This window comes from Lasiosphaeria miniovina (genome assembly GCF_030549165.1).
Source record: "Lasiosphaeria miniovina strain SMH2392-1A chromosome Unknown B0T26scaffold_3, whole genome shotgun sequence".
NCBI lineage: Eukaryota > Fungi > Ascomycota > Sordariomycetes > Sordariales > Lasiosphaeriaceae > Lasiosphaeria > Lasiosphaeria miniovina.
The window spans coordinates 5,580,827-5,600,474 of NW_026848222.1; the positions used below are offsets into that span (position 1 = coordinate 5,580,827).

General features: G+C 53.4%; 7 protein-coding genes across 7 annotated transcripts; 3 read left to right on the top strand and 4 right to left on the bottom strand.

The window, feature by feature from the left end:
- Positions 1–160: 160 nt before the first annotated feature.
- On the bottom strand, positions 161–644 carry B0T26DRAFT_871157 (uncharacterized protein; the record flags this gene model as incomplete). Its single annotated transcript, XM_060447917.1, has 2 exons — positions 161–372; positions 550–644. Coding segments are annotated over 2 exons (307 nt in total), but the record flags the coding sequence as incomplete, so codon positions are not given.
- A 2,472-nt stretch (positions 645–3,116) lies between these two features.
- B0T26DRAFT_705927 (uncharacterized protein) lies at positions 3,117–4,394 on the bottom strand. Its single transcript, XM_060441779.1, has 2 exons — positions 3,286–4,394; positions 3,117–3,189 (listed from the first exon to the last, which is right to left on the bottom strand). The coding sequence occupies exons 1-2, from the start codon at positions 4,195–4,197 to the stop codon at positions 3,157–3,159; spliced, it is 945 nt and encodes a 314-aa protein (XP_060299184.1). The 5' UTR covers positions 4,198–4,394; the 3' UTR covers positions 3,117–3,156.
- A 2,025-nt stretch (positions 4,395–6,419) lies between these two features.
- Positions 6,420–8,789, bottom strand: B0T26DRAFT_643513 (heterokaryon incompatibility protein-domain-containing protein; the record flags this gene model as incomplete). The annotated part of the gene is made up of 3 exons (XM_060437541.1): positions 6,420–6,926; positions 6,987–8,157; positions 8,224–8,789. The coding sequence occupies 3 exons, from the start codon at positions 8,787–8,789 to the stop codon at positions 6,420–6,422; spliced, it is 2,244 nt and encodes a 747-aa protein (XP_060299185.1).
- A 2,473-nt stretch (positions 8,790–11,262) lies between these two features.
- B0T26DRAFT_641627 (uncharacterized protein) lies at positions 11,263–12,030 on the top strand (the record flags this gene model as incomplete). The annotated part of the gene is made up of 3 exons (XM_060437360.1): positions 11,263–11,535; positions 11,624–11,862; positions 11,958–12,030. 3 exons carry the CDS (start codon positions 11,263–11,265, stop codon positions 12,028–12,030), a joined length of 585 nt encoding a protein of 194 aa, XP_060299186.1.
- A 1,137-nt stretch (positions 12,031–13,167) lies between these two features.
- On the top strand, positions 13,168–16,138 carry B0T26DRAFT_705930 (uncharacterized protein). Its single transcript, XM_060441780.1, has 2 exons — positions 13,168–13,860; positions 14,334–16,138. The coding sequence occupies exons 1-2, from the start codon at positions 13,580–13,582 to the stop codon at positions 15,889–15,891; spliced, it is 1,839 nt and encodes a 612-aa protein (XP_060299187.1). The 5' UTR covers positions 13,168–13,579; the 3' UTR covers positions 15,892–16,138.
- Positions 15,999–16,417, top strand: B0T26DRAFT_257075 (uncharacterized protein). The gene has a single exon (XM_060434016.1). It carries the CDS (start codon positions 16,105–16,107, stop codon positions 16,315–16,317), a length of 213 nt encoding a protein of 70 aa, XP_060299188.1. The 5' UTR covers positions 15,999–16,104; the 3' UTR covers positions 16,318–16,417.
- A 72-nt stretch (positions 16,418–16,489) lies between these two features.
- B0T26DRAFT_750551 (uncharacterized protein) lies at positions 16,490–17,095 on the bottom strand (the record flags this gene model as incomplete). The annotated part of the gene is made up of 3 exons (XM_060445240.1): positions 16,490–16,509; positions 16,594–16,722; positions 16,822–17,095. The coding sequence occupies 3 exons, from the start codon at positions 17,093–17,095 to the stop codon at positions 16,490–16,492; spliced, it is 423 nt and encodes a 140-aa protein (XP_060299189.1).
- Between the last annotated feature and the right edge of the window lie 2,553 nt (positions 17,096–19,648).

The window sequence follows — 19,648 nt, forward strand, 5'->3', positions numbered from 1 at the left end:
ATGCAGTGATATATGCTCAGGGCCGTAGATGCGCTCAATCGTTCATTTCTGCAATAAAACCCGAAGGCTTAACCTGTGTTGTTGCTTACATAACATGCCTAAAAATGCAATAAAAACCTGCCCTGCCTACGCATCGTCAAGTTCATCGCTTTGTTGTGCCTCAAATGCTGCAGCCAAAGCCCTCGTAGTGCGACGAGTCGATGCACCGCGTGTTGATGCCTTTGTAATGCCTCCTCGAGACCCGCGCGCCCTGGGGGTTGAAGCCTGTGCTCCAGATGAAGCCGGGGTTCGTAATACCCCTGATGATGCGCGTGGTGTTGATGTTGCCTTTGCACCACGACCGCCCCGGCCGCCCCGGCTGCTCGGGCCTCTCTTCGCCGCACCGAAGCGGGCGCCGCCGCGAGGGATAGTGAGGTCATTCACAGTTCGTTGTGCTTGCGCAGGGGCGTTTTCGCTGGTGTTTTCCTGAGTCCTGTTATCCCTGTTGTCTTCCTGCTCCAAGCTGACGCCCTCCCATTGTGAGGCATTACGGCGAATGGAAGGCATGACGCCCGAAGCCCTGCCGGTTGACGTCGTCGTCGATGCTACTGTTACCACCGGCGTTAGAGACGCTGTCGCCGCCGGTGATGCCGTTAAGATCGGGACTGTTGATCGGGGTGCCCGGGGGTCAGGAGCAACCGCCGCAGAGCCTCGGGGTCTTCCTCGGAGGCGCTCAACACGGTCAAACTCATGATATTGTAGATACCGGTCTTCGTCAGTAAGAGATCTACCCAACCACTAATATGGGTGGAAATCTAGCTTCGTGAGCCTCAAATCTCCCTCGATCATTCTATGCAGAAGGTTGTGGCTGCAAGGGATGCCGAACTGGGCGGTAAACTGGCCCGTACACTCCAGCAGGGGGCCCGGGTTCGGGTCCTTTTCGGTCGGACAGGCACGGAGTGCAATGCGGAATTGTTTGACGACCCGATCCACGGCCCTCTCAACGATGTTGTACGGAGCCTCACCGAGCCACACTCTGCCTATATATGACCGCTTTATACGAGTCATCGCGGAGTGGCGAGCCTCGCTAATAGACCTCTGCATTTCCTCAAGCATTCTGAACGACTGTTCAATAAGCTGAAGAATGTCACTATTCCCGTTGATAACAAAGCTCTTCAGGTAACGGTTGAGAGCCTCAACTGGGGATGTGGTGCGGTGGCCAAAGTTGAGGCGCTTGTTGGTGTAACACGTTGCCCACTGCTCGCGTAAAGGCATCATGCTCTCGACGTAAGCCAGTATTTCCTCTTGTTGAGGAAAGAATGCCTTGAGCTTCTCATATGCAGCGTTGAAGTCATCAAGAGTCGGGGCATAGAGCATATGCTCCCAAATCTTGTAGACCCCGGCTCGGGAGTACTCGACTTCATCAGGCACGCGACTAACAGGGACTTCGTCGACCGCGATGCGGTTGAGGCGATTCACAACTCCGGCAGCCGCATCGTCATCTCCGGGGCCCTCGGCTTCATTATTATTGTTGTTGTTGTCCCGACTTCCACCCGCTTGGTCGCCCTGAGCCGGCTGTGCCGCGGCATGTGCGGCGGCGACCTCTGCTACAGCCTTTTTATCCCACTTCTTGTGGATGTGCAACACCATATTCTTATTGATGTGAAAGATGCAGAGTTGAGGGTCTGCGTCAGGGTAAACACGTACAATTGAAGCCCTCATCGCCACGTCAAAGTCGGAAATTGTGATAGTTGGTTTGTTGGCCTTGATCCTTTTACGATTCTCATTGACCTTATCCATCAGCCAGTCAAAGCCTTCCTGCCGTTCGTTGTTCATCAGCCCGAACGCACAGCTGAAGCACTGGCCAAGGTTGTTGACGCTGACGACTTGGAAGAATGCCAGTCCTTTGTTGTTGGTTTTGTACGTATTGTCGTACATCTGCACCCAAGGATGAAGCTTCCACTGCTCCTCGCACCACTCAGTAGTCCAAAAAAGACCCTCTGGCTTCTTGTCGTTCCCGGCGGACCAAAGCACATCATACTTGATCTTTTTATCGTCAAGTAACTTCATCGTGGCCTGGAACGGTGTGTGCTCGTCAAGGGTCTCTTGTCGCTGCGTATATCGAAGGTTTCGAAGTTGCCTACGGTTGAAGACGAAGCCGGGGAACTTGGTGCGCAAATCCCTAGCGATCTCCCGATTCGAGATCGCGGGCCTGTCGGAATAGGTCGCCACAAAAGCCTTGTGCTTAGGGAGGAATTTACCGACCAAATTGGCACGGGACTCGGCGGGCGGGTGGTTATGTGTGCTGTTGACGATGTGTAGGGTCCATTTACGCTCGTCTTTCGCGAGCGCCTTAGCCACAAGCTTGAGAGGACAGTCGCACTTTATAGTCCTCTGTTGACTCTTTTGTGTGGTTGCCTCGCTAAGTCGAATCTTGCCTCTCTGGCAGGAAATCTCAACGCAGGAATGCCCGAAGTCCTTGATCTTGTTCGACGCACGAAGCTTTCGTACGCAAAAGAGCGCTGAAGCGGACCATTCTTCCAAGTCATCCATCAAGTCAACGAGAAAGTCGTATTTGTGGGTAAAAAGCTTGTGGTCTGGCGGAGGCATTGAGAGAGGCACCGGTGCGGGCGCGGGGTGCGCATCATCATTTTCGCCGGGCGAAGGCGCGCGCGCGGCCATTTCTATCGCTTGTTAGTCTTGTAGATGCAAAATGAAGCTGCGCACCTACTTACGCGGCCATAAAATCGCGTTATTGTTGGTATAGCTCAATTGACGGTATTGTGGTGTTGTGGTGTTGTGGTTGTTGAAGGTGGAAGGTTTTGGTGGAATTGGCGGATGCCCTTAATTGTAGGTAAAATTTGGCCTGAGTGGCCCGGGCGCAGGGTGCCGGGCGCAGGTGGTGGATTTGGCGATGGCTTCAATTGTAGGTAAAAAGTGGCCCGGGCGTAGGGTGCCGGGCGCAGGGTGCCGGGCAAGCCATCCGAAGAAGCGTTCAATCTATTCAACTAGTCTTTTTAAGGTGTAAAAATCCGACTTTTGGCTGGGCTAGTGGCTTGGCGGCTTGGCGCGCATGTCACTTTTTGTACCCTACCGTACAAAAAGACGCTTCCTACCGTACGAATAGACTGCCTCAAAATTTAACCGCAGAGGACCGACATTCCGGAATTGGCACGTTCAGGGGTCCACTCGTGACCGACGTGACTTAGGGTGAGTTAAACGGGCCGGACAGAGGAATCGTGATTACACCTCTTCCATTTTAGATCCACAGAACCCACGACAACACAATTAACTCTACTTTAACAGGTCCCGGTTCTCCCTAACGTATTCTTCCAGACTGGTCATGGCTATCCCCCTCTGGTGGTTTAGCGTCTTGTCCACATCCCAAGCCACGCCCACCCCAGCCCCAAAGATATTCCGATATTTGAGCATCAAGTCATTGGGTTCACTCTGCAGTTCTGATGACAAGTACCCTATATCCCACAACTTCCTGTCAAATTTGGCCTCGGAGACACTGTCCAACAAGTCGGCAAGCCTGCCATACGAGATAGTCTCGCCCGCCACAAACACCACGCTGTTGACCGTGTCACCAGGCACATACGCCGCCTCAGCAACCATGGTACCAATATCCTCGGGCGTCGTCACAGTGACGCGGTTCTCCCAGCTGCCGAGCGCGCGCACGACGCGCTTGTCCAACTGAACGACGCCAAAGCTAGGCACAAACAAGAAACTCATAAACAAGCCCGTCGACACAATCGTCCACTGAGTTGCCGTCTGCCCGCGCAGGCGCGTGCGTACCTCAAGCATCTCGTCGAACAACTCGTGCGCGCTGCCGAGGCCGATGGTCGGGTAATCGACACCGAACTGCCAGGGGAAGAAGCGGGGTACGCCAGCGCGCAGCGCGGCCTCCGTGACCCGCAGCTGCGTGCCGGCGGGCAGTCCGAAGCCGCCGCACTGAACGACGACGTCGTAGCGGCGGAACACGTCGGCAAGCTCGGCGACGGACGAGCTGACAAAGTCGCCCGTCTCGTGCACTGCGCCTAGCGCGCTGAGGCGCGCCGTCTCGGCCTGCTTGGCGGAGTCTGCCGACCGCTGCGTCTCGGCGCGCCGGAGCACGCCGATTTTGCCTCTGCGGCGGTGCGGGTGCTTGGCGAGTGCTGTCGCTACGGCTGTTCCGAGCTCGCCGGCGCCGACGACAAGGATTGAGGGGGTGGCCATTGTGGCGGGAATATCGACGGTGTCTACACGCTTGGGAGTTAAAGGTCGGCAGTTGAGATAACTAACAAGAAAAATGCCCTAGATAGATAACTGTTATTCAACTAGAGCCGTCAGGGGACGGGTGGGTATTCTTCTGCCTGTTCGACGAGAACAACGAAAAATTACTAGAAATTCTCTAACTGCCCTCTCCAATGAAAGGGGGTTTATATCTCGATAAGTATTTCCGTTGCTGCTTACAAATTTCCCCCTTTTGTCAGCATCAAACAATCTGCAGCTTCTCGCTGCCGGCTGACCCGCATTAAATCCTACAGGATATAACTCACGTCGAGACCATAAGTCAACTGTCCCAGTCCCCGGTACCTCACCTATCCCACCCCACTTTTTTTGATTTGCGCATTTTAATTAGCTAGCGCGGGTAGCGCGAAATGACGCGGCGTGAACGAACCAACTAGGCCAGTCTATTTACAACGCCAAGTCCCCAACTAGTTTATAACCAGTTCCGAATTCATTCCCCAGCTTAGTTAATATTCTAATTATAAAGATAATATAATAAGTCCGTAATTACTTCTAAACTAATTCTAAACTAAGTGGAGTGGGACAGGTGAGGTGCAGGGAGACTAAGACAGTTGACCTGCACACTGAACTTACGTTAGCTGCCAATCTTAAAAACATGTGGCTTAGACAAGAACCTCGCTACCCACAAAATACTATCACGCTATCTTGACTCTAACAAACTTAGGCTGAGCAGTCTTGTCTAACTGAACAGTGATAAAAGTATAAATTCTGATTTTCTGTTTCTGATGAAGCTGTGGAACAGTTAATATAGTGAGCCTCTCTCTGTCGGTTGCCTCGTTGAGTCAGCTTCTTCAATACTTCAAAGACTTGATCTCCTCTAAGTACCTTTACGTCTCACAACCCAACTCAAAAGTTCAGATGCGTTACAAGGAAGCAAAGCATCGTCAAGTACCCACCCAGCTCTAGCTCAGAGAAAGGCGCCTCTGAACGAATGAAGAAAGTGTTTAGTTATGCCTGACTGAGCCATCACAGAAGTTTTTAGCTGAAACATCATTTCACGCAGCTAAGAATTACATACACCATGATAAAGAACCATAGCACATCGGCTATCGCCATTACCTGTATAGCCTTGGACCACAGCTTTGACCCTTCTCCAGGGCTCAGAATTGCGGTATCCCTGCATTCGAGCGGGAAAATCTTTGAAGCCCACGGCTGGTGAACCACGTAGAAAACCTGGGCAACGGGCTAGTTCAGACAAAAGACTATTCAAAGCGGTAAGCCACGCCTGAAAGTGCGTCCTCCGTTAAATATACCCCGAACCTAGTTAGCTTAATTACTTGTAAAAAGAAGGTGACGTTGTCGACTAGGTTCTTACGTTGTGCCTGGCGGGCTCTGCGAGCCCAATGACGATAAAAGTGAGGGCGAAATGGGCGATCTAGACACGTATTATTTGGATGAGACGAGTATCAAGCTCGTTGTCCCAATTTCTGTTTCTGTCTCCGCCTTGTCCTGGTCCGGAGATGAACTTGACAAATCGAGATAGCAGGCCTTGACCAGGAAGTATCCCCATCAGATGTGCGACCGGTTATCATTACTCTGACGTCTTCTCGCTTGCGAGACACGCATCAAGTAACGGGGGCCGACTCAGAGAAAGAACAATGTCGAGGCAGCAAAGAATATTAAAGCAAACAGAAACACACCGTAGAACCGTAGAAGTGCCGTGAGGATGGCGTACACGGATGCTGCCGCACCAGACAACCCGTAATAGAGCGCGCAGTGTTTTGCGGAATACAGTACTACGGGCAATACTCAAGCTGTATGAAGTATGAAGTATGGATACTGAAATATGTAAGACGGAGGATGAACTATTGAGCTCAATGGCAGTTGCCGCTTGCCTATATAATCTAAAGGAAACTAAGACTCGGAGAGTTAAAGCTGCAACATCTGACAAATCTACTTCGCCATGACATGGCAGTGGCTTGAAGCCAAAGTAGCTGTTGGTTGGACTAGAATAAAGAAGACAGAGACAAACTCCACAAACTAACCCAGATGCTTTCACGCCCCCTGTCCCGAACCCTCTCACAATGTAATCACCCATGCAGAACTGTCAAAACCTTGCGCCTATACCGAAAGACCAAAACTCAATACCCAGTTATGATGGAAGCCTGCCCAAAATTTGTATCAATAAAAGTCATAAACCATCTCTTTCAAGCCAGCAATATGTTCTCTGCTGTGCAACCATAGAAAAACCCTCTGCGGTTCTTGTAGCCGATGCACACACCTACACGGCGGTAAGAGTCGGCTACCCCCCATCGCCTGTTAGCCTGGAGCAGCAGCATTGCCGACTCTCCCAGCTCAAGGCAGTACAGATCCTTCTCGGCACCGTCGGGGAGGTACACTCCCAGCCTCTTGACCTCGTTGCGGCTGTCGGGGGGCGCAAGGTAGTCGAGCTGGCCGACAATCTCTCCGCCATGGGCGTCCTTGGTAAGAACCCGGCCGTCGTTCAGGTTTCGTGAGTGGGTATGACACCCGGGCGTAAAGTTGAATATCTCTCTCCCGTCTCGTTTGATCTGGATGCGCTCCCAAGGAACCTTCTGCGAGTTTGCCGAGACGAACTTGCGGAAGCGACCCCTAACCTCGACGACCTTTGTGTTTCTGCCTCGCCTTTCAATGAACTGGCCCATCTCCCGCGCGTTTGACGAAAAATCTCCAATCTTGGTCATGGCCCATTCCATGTCGGTCGTTGATGCGGTCGTCGGTGTGGTTATTGCTACGGCAGTCTCGGCGGGGTTGATGAATTTGGTGCCGACAAACTCGAAGTGCGGTGATAGCCGGAAGCTGTGCTTTGTCTTGGTGTGCACCAGCAGGGGTAGCGATGCCCATGACCACGACGGGGCAATGTGTTGGAGGTGCTGCCATGGAGCCGCAGGCTTCACGACTGACCATGCTAGTTGCCTGGCAAAGTCGTCCTTCCACAGGCCTGCCAGATATTCCTCGGGAACTGCCCCCTTGCCAACCTCTGCCTTGGCATTGTAGAAGCGAACAGCAAGGCCAGCAATCGCCAAAAAGCGGTCCTTGGCTTCCACTAGGTCGCGGCGCGTGTAGGCCTCGACGATGTCCAGCCATTCTTCGTGGAGCTGGTGCTCATCTCCAATGCGACATGCTTCTAAGTAGCGATGCGGAAGGCTCCAGGCTTCTTTGGGCAGTAGGGGAGATGGGATTCCGAATTCGCGCATCTCAACTGTCTGCCGTTCCGTACATGACCAGTACCACCGCTGATTAGCCCAGTACAGGATCCGCGGAGAAAGCCGCTCCTCTTGGAGGGTCCAGGAACGTTGAGATACGGGAGCGCCGAGTCGTACTTTGTCCAAGGACATTTGCGAGTTGTGGAGAAACTGCCCGCGCAGTTTATGGGCCACATTCCGATGCGTCCACGCTAGCCTGTCGCACAGCAGTCGGTCGGTTGCCTTGGTGCTGGAGCAAGCTACGAGAGTGAAGGCGGCATTGCCGTATACTTGATGCATCAGGGCCGCCTCCGTGTCCCAGTCGGTACCCTTGGGGATGCACACGCTGTCAATCCAGATGTAGCGAAATCCGAGGTCATTCGAGATGGAAATGGCGTCTTGCATCGTCTCGGGAAGCGCGCGCTGGTCGAAGCCGTTTAGGCGCTCGGGAATAGGCTTGCCATTCGTCGTCATGGTGCGGGCCGCCTTGATCCTCGCCCACTCGGCTGCCGGCATGGTCGTCGGGTCGCCCCAAGAATAGCTTAGCACCACGTATTCCACGGGCCTCCCCTTTCCTTCCACCAGCCTGACTTGGTTGTACGGGAGGATTTCGAGAAGCCAGGTTGGGTTTTGGTCTGACCAACGGTGCTTGGAGGAGCACTCGTGATAATCAAGACAGTCTCGCACAACGCTGTGCAACTCGGCGAAGTCTGGGTGGAGCCTCGATGCCCCCGTCGTCGGCTCGGCGGTTGGACAGGATCTCGTGGATGACGAGGATCGTGTGAACGAGGATGATTTTTTGTGACCCGATGATTTCCGAGGTCGCTGTAGGTGTATGGTAGTGGTGAAGAGGGTTGTCTGTGGCGACTCGATGGTAAAGAGGAGACTGTTACCCGAGTTTCCGATTGTCAGCATGGCGTGGATGGGCCATTGGTTGTTTGGGTTCCTCAGGCTATCCGCGTCTTGGCCCGTGATCTGGTCCAGCAGGAAGCCGCGGTGTATCATTTGGCAAGTGTCACAGCCAGTCTTCCGGGAGCCACAAAGCTCGAGCTCACAGTAGCTGAGGTGTATGACCCGCCGCGGCGAGCACCCTTCAAAGTCGGGGTTCTGTCTCTTCCGCGACTCTCCCCACCGCAGTAGTTCACACACGACATCGCAACCCTTGCATTGGCTCTGTGCATGATCGTTGGGCTTGACGCGGCAAAAGTCGGCAGGTGGAGCGAGCTGGGGGAGGTGTGCCGACGTCTGGACGTTCGCGTGGTGGTAGTGTCCTGTGTCGCTGCAAGCGTGTTTTTGGGTGGTGCTTCGACTGCTCTTGAAGCCGCTAGACACCAGCTGCGTCACGCGATGCATGTGGCGGCCAAGAGCTGACCGAGGTAGAGTCGGGGATGTTGGTAGTTCCATGGAGATAAGATGGGCAAGTTATGGCGGCCGGCGGGACGAGCCTTGCAATAAATCTTAGGAGCGGCCCAGTGCAGTTGTTCAGAGGAAGGCGGCTCAGACTCGGTGGCTAAATAACCTAGCTGAGCTTGCCAACGGCAGCGGTCCCGGCACTCTGGGCGCTGGCGCTCCCCATCTTAGTACTTCCTGATATCTTTTGATGTGTCGGTGCCTGGATGTCTGAAGTCCATAGAAGTGTGCCTTGCGTCTGTGAATGACAGGAACCTGGAGTCTAGGCCTATTGGCCGGGGAAATGGCCCACTGCCCCAGGGCTCGAAACAACGGCACGCCCGGAATCTTGAGTGATGAGGCAGCATAGCAAACGATCTCGGCACCTAAGGGACCAACGACTGCAATTGGTTGTCGAGGCCTAATTGTGCTAGACAGCCATGTTTGCCGGCAATGCCCAGTGGCCGGGCAGTGGTTACGTTCCATTTCCGAGTCGAGTCCGAGTCTTAGTGCCAAGCTGGAACCTGGAAGTCGGGGGCAAAGCGCTGAACAAACTGTGAGTCGACGTTAACTGCGGGCCTAGGTGGCCACCCAGCCGCTCTCCACCACCACAGCCGCTCTCCACTAAGACAGCCCGCCCAGCGCTGCCCAGTGGAGTGGAGTGGGTTGTATGTGGAACATGGCCGCCTAATAATGCTACAAGGGATCCCGACTTGCACCCCCCCAAAGGAAGGAGCGAGGGGTAAGACATCTTTTTTTGGTCGGGGCTTGCGAGCCTGCCTCAGACCAATGGCTGAGTCCAATCACCTCTCTGTCGGGGAACGGGATGGTGGCTTGCATCTCCAATTCCGATGTCGAGTTTTTGAGAAGCCCAAATATAGCAGTTTTCCTAGGTATACACAGTGAAGCAGACAGTCAGATCGGATACTATACGTGGTTGGCATGAGGACGATATCAACTCAGGGCAAGTGTTACCTGATACTAGCACTTGTCCGCACTGCATTTCTCCGCGTATCCGCGGCTGCTGTGGTCTTTCATTGCTAAATTCTCGGTCTGTGGATTGGGGACACTCCGTGGCGTGGCGCTTCATGCGATACTGAAGCTGACCGTTGCTGTTCCGCGCCAGCGCCAGCGCCATCGCCAAACCATACCAAACCCCACCGTGAGTGGGGGCGGTTCCAAAATCCGTGCGGAGTACGGAATAGTGGCGTGGCAGCCTGAAGCTGACCAGACACAACGGCCTCTCGGCCGGGTCGTTTTCCGAAGTTTTCTCTTCCAATTTGCTTGAAATTCTTAATGTGTTTGTGCCAGGTTATGTGCCGAGTTATTGGCCCGCGCTCTGAATCTGACCTTTTGGTTAGGTGTTTGTTTCGTCGAGTGAATTGACTGCCAGCCAGCCCTACAGGCACCGGTCACTAAAGCGGATTGTTTCTGGGTTAGGTTCTCGGTCGATCAGTGGAGGTCGTGTATTCTGGCATACTCGGCACCTCCGCTCGGCGCACTGCATCAAACGCGAAAACGGCTTACTCTTGCAAACACGAACTTCTAGGACTTTTGTGTGCACCAGCTGTAATCTGTGGGGACCTGAAGTTGGTACTGCTCGTCCATCTTGCGGTTTCGTCAAACAGGTAGCCGCGAAATTCTGCAGGAGGCCCACCGTACGCCGTACGGGGACAGCAGGCTGGCCGTGACCCGTCCCCATTCAGCGCGCCCTCTCAGCGCGCTTAGCGCTTAACGAAATCCCGATTCCCGGGAGCCGGCGGGGTGTTTCTGGCTGCGGAATGTCTGACTGCATGCATGCATTTCGGCCCCAGATCCGGAATCGCATGGCTGCTGACTTTCTCCTGCTTGATCGACCACGCGAAGATTCTTTTTGGTGAACTCTCCTCCGTGATTAAGTCTGCTGTCGCAGCTATGAGAGGCTCAGGGGAGGAGCGTGGCTTTGTTAGTGTAACAACACAGACCTGGCAGCCGGCGAAGCGCGTGGCTGTGTCAGCTCCCGTCATAAGAGGAGCGGCAGTTGCCCTGCTGGTATGTTCGCTGATTCGACGGTTTCGCGGCAACCTAGCCGGCCCTTGTTTGTCTGCCCTGCGCTTGATACCCGCGAATCGACTCTGGTTTTCTGGTTAGCATCTTGTTGCCGTCTTGGGAGTAGCTAGCAGGCAAGGTGCATTTGACACAAGAGAGGCTCCCTTCATATATCTCCAGCTCGGTGCCTTCACCCTGGTCATGGAGTTGGACTGCCTCACTGAGTACCAAGCCCTTCATCAAAGGACGACACTGAGTCATCATCTTCCTTCTCGTATCATCCCATTTTTTGCAGCGCCTCCAGTTCTTATTTATCCCACCTTCGGAACTCGTTGTCGGATCGGCTGGCGTCCACCCGACTATCATACCATCCGCACCACAAGCCCCTTTCGGCCGCATGTTCGACACCATGTATCGAACTCAAAATTTTCAGTGGAAGGCCGTCCACGTCCTCGCCATTCTGGCCCACGTCGGCCTCGTAATTGCATCTTCTGTCTCGTTTGTCCAGAACTTGAACATGGGAAGGGACAACAACGACAGGAACGCGATAGACTGGAGCAAGGTGGTTAGCTCTAATTCGAATCCCTGCAGCTTCGCACTTATGGGCGGTTTTGGACGCCTCGGATCCTCCGACATCTTCGATGTGGCCATCTATACGCTTCCCCTCTCCGCCCTAGCAGTGGTACGTTATGATCCATCCCGTCGGCCTGTTTCAGCCACGTCCAAGTGAGCCAGCACGCTTACAAACCACCTCCTCTTCTTGTGTGCAGGGAATCGTTGGCCTCATCTTCAACATTGTCCTCTTTGTAATCTTGCTGGCCGTCGAAACCAGCAGACCCTCGTTAACCGAGGGCGAGCAGCACTGGCGCAAGCAGATCGTCACCTTCTTCGGCTGCGTCTTTAACCTGCTCTTGGCTGGTGCCGGCATCGGCCTAGCTTGCACCATGGGACTCAAAATATCAGTCTCTAGATCACTAATCTCACCTACAGCCTTGGCAGCAATTCAGTCGTAAGTTTGCCCGCCTATTCACATGACATAGACACACATCCAGACGTGTTCTATCTTTCAAAATGCCGAAACTGACAAATGCGCGTCATCACCAGGCCAATATGTATGTGTACGGCCGTATACGACGCCGTCAAAAACCACCGAGATGGCAAGGGTCTTCTTGACTGACGTGGCTGCGACCTGCAGGGCGCTAGAGTCCACGGCTATGGCGTATCATGGAGTTTCATCTGAGGTTTTACTCGTCTTTTTAGAGGCAAGGTGGTTTTCAATAGGGCCTGAGCCAATTTGGCGCGCTCATCATTTGCATTGCTGGCGTTGTCATCCATGCTCGTTCACATCTTGGTATGTGAACCACGAGCTATGAGGCCTCAGGGCGGCTCAGAATCTGGGCCAATTCCAAGATTCATGCAGCGGAGTCCCGCCTGCTCCTTATCAGTTGAACTTATTGAGTCATTTAGCTAAGTAGATAGCTCAACTACCTTCTTACCACACCTCCTTCTTGGGACACCTCGCCGAGAAGGCATGAGAACTTCGGTTAGAAAAAGACCCTTGCATATGTAGCCGGAGTGAGTAGCATCACGCAAGCAACTCAAATTAATCTAGACATGGACTCCGTGTTTGCTGCATGTCTCGGGCCTATATTTCTGACATCAACATCTTCAGACAGTGAAGCTTAAGCTCAAGCCGTTTACAGAATCGACAGTTTCATTGGGCCAGGCCCATAATAACGGATATCTGTGATGCAGCGAGTGGCGAACTTGTTGATCCTTTTTCGGAAAGAAGCCATCTGGCGTCTACGGGTCTTTTTAGTTGCCGTGCCCAGCTGGTAGCTCGGTAGCTGAAATGCTGGCTAGGTTGTCGACCCCTGCGCCTTCCTGGCCGTCCAAGGGGACGCTGCGTGGCTATCGAACATGAGGGCCGGTCTAGTTTTGACTAACTTTAGTCCTATACTCATCTTGACTGGTCATTTGAACATGTGGGCCAATTACTACCAGGTAGTTGCCTCTTTGTTGCGGGCTTGGATGAATTAATTGGTCCATCGACAGGCGTCTCATCCATTCCCATTATGCCTCGTTTTCCAGGCAGCAGGATTTGAGGGGCTGGCGCGGGTACAAGACAAATGCCGTTTTCCCCAAAGGAAAAGTGAACGGGTGGGTGAACCGATTGGAGTGCCAAATCTCATTTTCGTGTGGGCGGGAAGGTGTGGGGCCGAGGCCAAGGTTGCCGGGCGGGCATCAGCCACTCTGATCTTGAAGATTGATGGCTGCCTTGGAGGATTCAAGTGGGGTTACGAGAATTGAAGGTCGAATGACGCAGCACGAAGCGGACGGGAGTTTGCCTGTGCTTGGCTAATAAGCCCCTAGCCCCCAAGGCCCCAAGCTCGGGGCAGGCACGCTCCATGGGGCGTAGGTGCCCTAGGACGCTGGAGTGGGTTCCGCTGGCCCCAGCAGCTGCAAGGTTCTTTTCGGCTGCAATGCTGTGCCGCGAGGGTTAGAGACAGATTGCGCCACGCGAAAGGAGCCTGTGGAGGGTCTCTCGACCACCGTTTCTGAGCGAATTTCTTATAAGGGCAGTTGGACTGGGCCCTGGCGCGCCGCTGCGCGATTCAGGCCAAGCTCGGCGGTTAGTCAGGTTTTGTCCCAACCTGCAGCAGGCGAGCCGCCGCACTCTCACTTTCCCCCCACTTCAGTCCCTTCATTGCATCCATTTTGTCAAGATGAGGGCTAAGTGCCTGCCCATGATTTTAAACCATCAAACAACCATGTATGCCCCGGAGAACCGTGCAGCAGTGCCAAACCCAAATGCACCATCAAGACTGCCGCCAACAATAGTGCTGCCGGCAACGGCCACGGGCCCAGAGCGGAAATCCGGCACCCTGCAGGGACCGTCGGCCAAGCAGTGGGCCCAGCACCGCGACAAGATCATCAGCCTGTATCGAAAGCATCCGCTAAAGCGAGTAAGCGAGATCATGAGAAGGGAATATGGCTTCTCCGCAAGGTACGCAATACGCGCTGGGCGTGGCGATTGAGTTATGGCACAGCGCGGCAATCACAAGCACAAGCACAAGCACGCAACCACGCATGGCGAACACTGCGAAAGAGCGGCCGCTCCACCGCCGTCGGCCCCCGGCTGTCGTTTCGGTTCCCTCTCTCGTCTGTCCAATCCGGCTCTTTTGGGCCAAGTCCAGTCGAGTCGAGTCGAGTGACTCGTGTCGATTGACTCGGGCCATGAGCACCCGTTCGACTCGGCCCCGAAGTCCAGGTGGAGATTTAAAGTCTCGCCTGTTTCCCTGGTTTCTGTCGAGGCTGAACTTGATCAAGCTCCTAGTCTTGTTCTCCTTCTATCACCGGCCTTGAGTCTTCACACAACAAAAAGTTTCTAGATCAGCCGGTCTCGCCCCTCCGCTCTTATCCCAGCCCTCGTCTCCTCATCACAATGACTCTGGTCACGGTGACTGATACTCTTGACAGCAAGCGCATGTACGACAAGCGGTTCCGCGAGTGGAACGTCTTCAAGAACGTCAACAGCGACGAGAAGGACCGGCTCGTCCGGATTGCCAACTTCTCTGACAAGGACAGCCGTATGGGCCAGGCCGAGCTTCGCAAGACGGTCCAAGTCACCAGGAAAATCACTCAGGGGTTGAGGAGATCCCCGGTGGTTGACACTCTTCTTGGGCCATCTTCTGCCCAAGCAGTCACATCTTATCGCCACCCCGCCCAGCAAAGCCAAGGTGCTCTCACCACTCTCAACCAACTGAAAGAACAAGACAGCACTTTGCTAGGGCTTGGCATTCTCAAAACAGAAGCCTCCTCACCTCACTCCCAATTTTCGTCACCCGAGCTGGTCTGCACGACTCCAGTATCAGACATGAGTTCCTCCGACGATCACCTCTCCATCCCGTCGGCTGCTCGTTCGGCATCCAACTCGCCGGCGCCCAGCCTTGGTGCATATCAACTCCAGATTCAGACTCTGGCAGGGTCCCCTCCGCCGCCCATGACACCTGACTCAAAAACCCGCATCCTCGACATCATCACATTGAGCATTCGAGACTATTACGACTGGCAGCTTCAAAACATTCCAGAGGGTGTGCTCCCTGACGACTATCTCGGCCTCAGGGTTTCGGAAGAGTCGACGCAGTACTGGGGCGACATCAAGAATGCCATCTACATGATCAAGATCTCAGTCGGGTCCACCGAAGAGCTGGAACACCGGCCTGACCGCCGAGCATGGCCCGTATTCGCACGAGCTGGTACCCTTGCCGCCTCGGCAATGATCAATCAGCCGTTTGACTTTCTGCGAAATGTCCTCGCTACCCTGTCGCCGGCGAATACCAGCGCTCGGCCAGAGTTGCGATCCATTCTCCTCAAGTTCCTAGCCACCGAGGCGCGGAACAACCTCTCGCCCAACCATCCCATCACCCTGATTTGCCAAGAGCTACAGAAAGATGAGGGGTGCCAGGAGATCTCGCGGCGCGCTCTGCAATGCATGCTTGACGTCTTCAACAGCCGGCTGGGCCGGTCTCGTGCCGTCACCTTCAAGCTGCTCGACTCGCTTGCCACACTCCTAAGGCGCAACGGCGAGTTTGAGGCCGCCATGGAAATTATCACTGAGCTCCTCAACTCATGCCGCCAAGTATTCGGACATGATTCGGACCAGGCGCGGGCCGTCGAGAACGAGCTTGCCCATTTCTACATGATGACAGATGAGTGCGACCGAGCACTCGATCACTGCATGGCTGTGGTCAAGCGCCCCCAAGCACCAGGAATTCCTGTTGAGGCGGAACCCGTCTTTTACCAGGATAGTATTGCCGCACACACCATGGAGGACATCGCCGAGATACACCAGCGGCAAGGGGATGTAGAACGGTGCATAACATGGCTTGAGCGTGCCGCTGCTATTGCCCTGAACATTTGGGGGCCAAAGGCCATTGCCACAGGTCACATTGTCGACAAGGTCACGAGCCTGCAGCGCCAGTTCGGCAAAGACTTGTTGAGGAGTGCGATGCGCTGGGAGGCGGCGCTTGTCTAATTAGCGGTGTGCTAAGCACGCTCTGCCCTTTGAGGCCTTTTGGATGCTCATCGGCTGTCTCGGCTCTTCAGCCACACATTTCTTGTACTTAGAACCTGTTACTTCCTCGTTGGTTGCAGTTTTGGAAACTTTGCTCGAAGTCCCGGGTTAACAGGAACGGCCTTCAAAGGGGGCCCTCTACGAGACCATCTCCTTGTAACATTTAACATCTACATGATTCATGCCATCAACGATTCAATGCATTATCCTTTCAGGGCAATGCCTCACTCTTCGAGTAGTGCTTACATGCTTTCCTGTCAGATGATAAACGTGCTGCTTCGTAACATCGCGCATCAGCATGGGCCTGGCCAAGGATCAATACACGTATCTGTGCATAGACACCACCATCTCGTCGGCCAAAGTATAAGTCAGACAGGCTTATGTTAGGGAGGAGCATTCTTAATGATAATTACTGTCCAGTTAGGTCTGTGGTTGGAAGGGTCTCACTGTTATATATCCACTTTCCGCATTGGTTACCGCCCCCAAATCTCCCTCTCCTTTAGTCACGGACCGTCTCGCATGTCCCCTGCTCCTAGTACTCCGACACCAGACGGTCCAATCAGCACCGTCCAAGGTTGGCTGTAAATCATGTCACGTCAGTTTGAATACATGTCCAACTGCTCCTTGGCAGCAAGATAGAATAGGTGGTTAGGGACAACATACCGACTGTACAGCCCGAATCGGTGTAGTACGCAGAGACGTAGCAGCCCTCAGCAACAGTTCGGTCCCAGTTGCAGTTCGTGACGCCGCCGATGGTGACGCATTCACCGGCCGCAGCGCAGTCAAAGTTGTCTTTTGGGTTGGGTTCGTTAATTAGCCAGTTGTTCGCGCTTTCGGCAAACGAAGTAACTACACCAACAAGAGGCGAGCAATACAGAATGTGAAACGTACAGGAGCTGCCCCCAACCACGTAGTACGGCGCAGAGCACGACGTGCTAGGGCAGGAGCGGCAGTTGACGCGGCCGCTGCCGTTGATGCGGCACACGCGGTCGCGCGCAAACAGCTTGCTAGGCTCGTCGCGCTTCTCGCTGTAGCCCACGGCCTCGACAGCCTCGACGGCTACGACCGTCTCGTCGACAGTGGGGGATGCAGCAGGCGCAGGGTTGGGCATGGCGAAGATGCTGAAGGGGAGGATTGATGCGATGAGGAACTGGATGAGTTTCATTTTGGGCGGTGTTGGCTCGTGGGTTGATGTTTGACTGATTGAAGTGTGTTTCCTTGCTGATGTTGTCATTCAGGTTGAGGATGATGTGATTAGGCAAGAGGATATCGAACAAGCGGGAAGAGCGGGAGTATAAATATTTTCTGTCTCTCTAAAGCATCACCGCAATTTGTCAATAGTCCCTGACGGAGCCCTTCCTCGATCAAAGGTAGCTAGGTAATAGACCCTCAGTCTTCACATCGGCTCCATGCCCAAAGCCTTCGCCCAGACAGCGCGAATATTCCAAGAAGTAACGTTGACACAGCGTGATCCGACGCTCTGACAGGCTCTGAGAGTAGAACCTGTAAGATGGCCAATTGTTCCGCCGGCGGGGCGCAACTCTGACGAGGTTGTGGCGGCAACATCGGCAAGGCTCGGTCACGTTCAAAGTATTGTCTTCGAATCGCAAGCCAGCGTCAACGCGTGGAAGGGCCGAATTTGGAGAACATGTGAGACAGTGGAGTCTGGACGGGCGCTATTGTGGCTTGGTATCACTCCAGAGGACCTATCGCGACTGAGCAGTCTTGTGAGGGGTCGCGACTCGGAATGCGACGCTGACTTTGGCTCAAGGAACCCCGTGGGCGCTCTTAATATAGAGCCTGCTTGAATGGCACCGTGTGCATTCGCCTCCTGCCAAAAGCGGAGAGTGCATTGGATATCCCGCCGTGGCGTTGCGCTGGCGGACTGATTATCCCCCGTTTATTACAGCGTACGATACTTTTTGGGATGATCTGGAGCTCTAATAAACAACGCGAAAGCCGGCACGGAAAGGCTGGTCCCCAATACTTTTAGTCATGGAAATACGTGAAGGGACATTGATGCTGCGTCAATGTCCCATTCGACACTCCATCCGTTGTTTGACTACCAAGGCAATAATGGTTGAAAACCACGCCAGGCTTTTGTCAAGCAAGAAGCCAAGGAGTAATTCCGGTTTCTTTGAGGACCAGACTAAATTTCTCTAATGGGTGGTACACATGATCTTTGTTGAATATTTATTGAACCTAGTTCACGAGAACATATTGTAAGAATCTTAGCTATTTAATCTAAACATGGGCATACTGCAGCTAGTACAGCCCCTTCATAATGATAATACCGATTACCGGCCAATCAACGAAATATTCGTCGACCTTGACTTCCTGCGTCTCCGGTACTTCTCTTCTGGACCTGAGCTTCAATGAAGTCAGCTAGGTGTGTTGCCTTTATTGGGGGACAATGTTTATTGTGGAAATATTGTCATAATTTTAGCTGGGAATTTCGAGAAGCGATTTGACAGAATACGTACGCAGGTAGCTAAGCACCACTGTGACTAAAGTAAACACTAACGTCTATCTGTGAGATAATTGCTAAAAGGACATCTGATATAAGTAGTACTAATACGGGTTAGAACCGTTGGAACACAGAAATTTGTTGGATTTCGCAGTTCCAGAAATTTATATGTAATTTTCTTCATACATGTAACCCCAAAATCCATATCCCACCTTGCGCACATGTGTAAGTACTAGATAGTTGTATTTGGACACTTTAAAACGTTTCCTAGGTTGTGGGACAGGTTTCAGGATAGGAACAACGGCGGATATATCAAATTAGGACCATTTAGACACCGATAATCAGCAACATTAAAGAAATAGCTGATTTAAGATTCGCGGATTTGACGACACCATACCGCGTGAACCATTCAGAATATGTGTTCGGAAGCATCCCGTGGCGGGTGAACCGCCAAAGACGCCAGCGTTTTGTCTGCCGTAATTTGTGCCACATTGAAATCGGGAATCGCAAACCCTCCCTTCGATCCATCTCCACCGCTCTTTGTGCGGGTGTTACCTGCGTTACGACAACCGGGTAGTGGCATGACGCAGGTTTCAGTACGTGATCAGCGCTCCCGATTTGCAACGGCCGGGGATCTGTCAAATTGTCTTAATCTGGGCTTTATTTGTTTATGTCGGCTTTTAGTGCTATGCAAAAGATATCATCGTCAGTCTCTACCATCATTTTTCGCACCAAATTCCCAACTTCTGAAGTATCAGGGATTTCTTCATCCCCATTCCCCAATGCCATTCCTCGTCTCCTGCTTCCCCCATTTTCTTGTCCTTTGTTCCCAACCAGCCGCATTTGATTCCCTGAGGCCTGCTCCAGGTTGATGTAACGTTTAGTTCCTCACACGTAATCAACCACCTGGCAACTCTCAGGTACAAAGCTCACTAGAGCAAGCCCAGCCAGCCACAATGAAGGACAACTACACCATTGCCACCCTCATCATCGTTTATGTTATTATCGCCATAGCAGTTGGATTCTGCATCATCTGCCTCCCGCGCTTCCTCTATCGCCGAGGATCATCATCGTCTTCGACGTCCTCATCCTCGTCAGCACCGGTAGCATCATCCCCGACGTCCAAGTCCAGCAGCTCAACTTCCTACCAGACGAGGAGCAGCTCGGACCCTGGCCCAGCACCAATGATGCCGGCTCCTCATCCCATGTCGGGATATCCTCAATTCCCAGTCCGCGGCGGTCCGCCACCTC

Excerpts from the sequence above, each read along its gene's own strand:
- B0T26DRAFT_705927 (XM_060441779.1), bottom strand. The coding sequence starts at position 4,197 with ATGGCCACCCCCTCAATCCTTGTCGTCGGCGCCGGCGAGCTCGGAACA. Across the intron at positions 3,190-3,285 it reads ACGTTAGGGAGAACCGGGAC|CCTAAGTCACGTCGGTCACG; the intron begins CTGTTAAAGTAG and ends CGTTTAACTCAC.
- B0T26DRAFT_705930 (XM_060441780.1), top strand. The coding sequence starts at position 13,580 with ATGAGGGCTAAGTGCCTGCCCATGATTTTAAACCATCAAACAACCATG. Across the intron at positions 13,861-14,333 it reads GAATATGGCTTCTCCGCAAG|CAAGCGCATGTACGACAAGC; the intron begins GTACGCAATACG and ends TACTCTTGACAG.
- B0T26DRAFT_257075 (XM_060434016.1), top strand. The coding sequence starts at position 16,105 with ATGATTCATGCCATCAACGATTCAATGCATTATCCTTTCAGGGCAATG.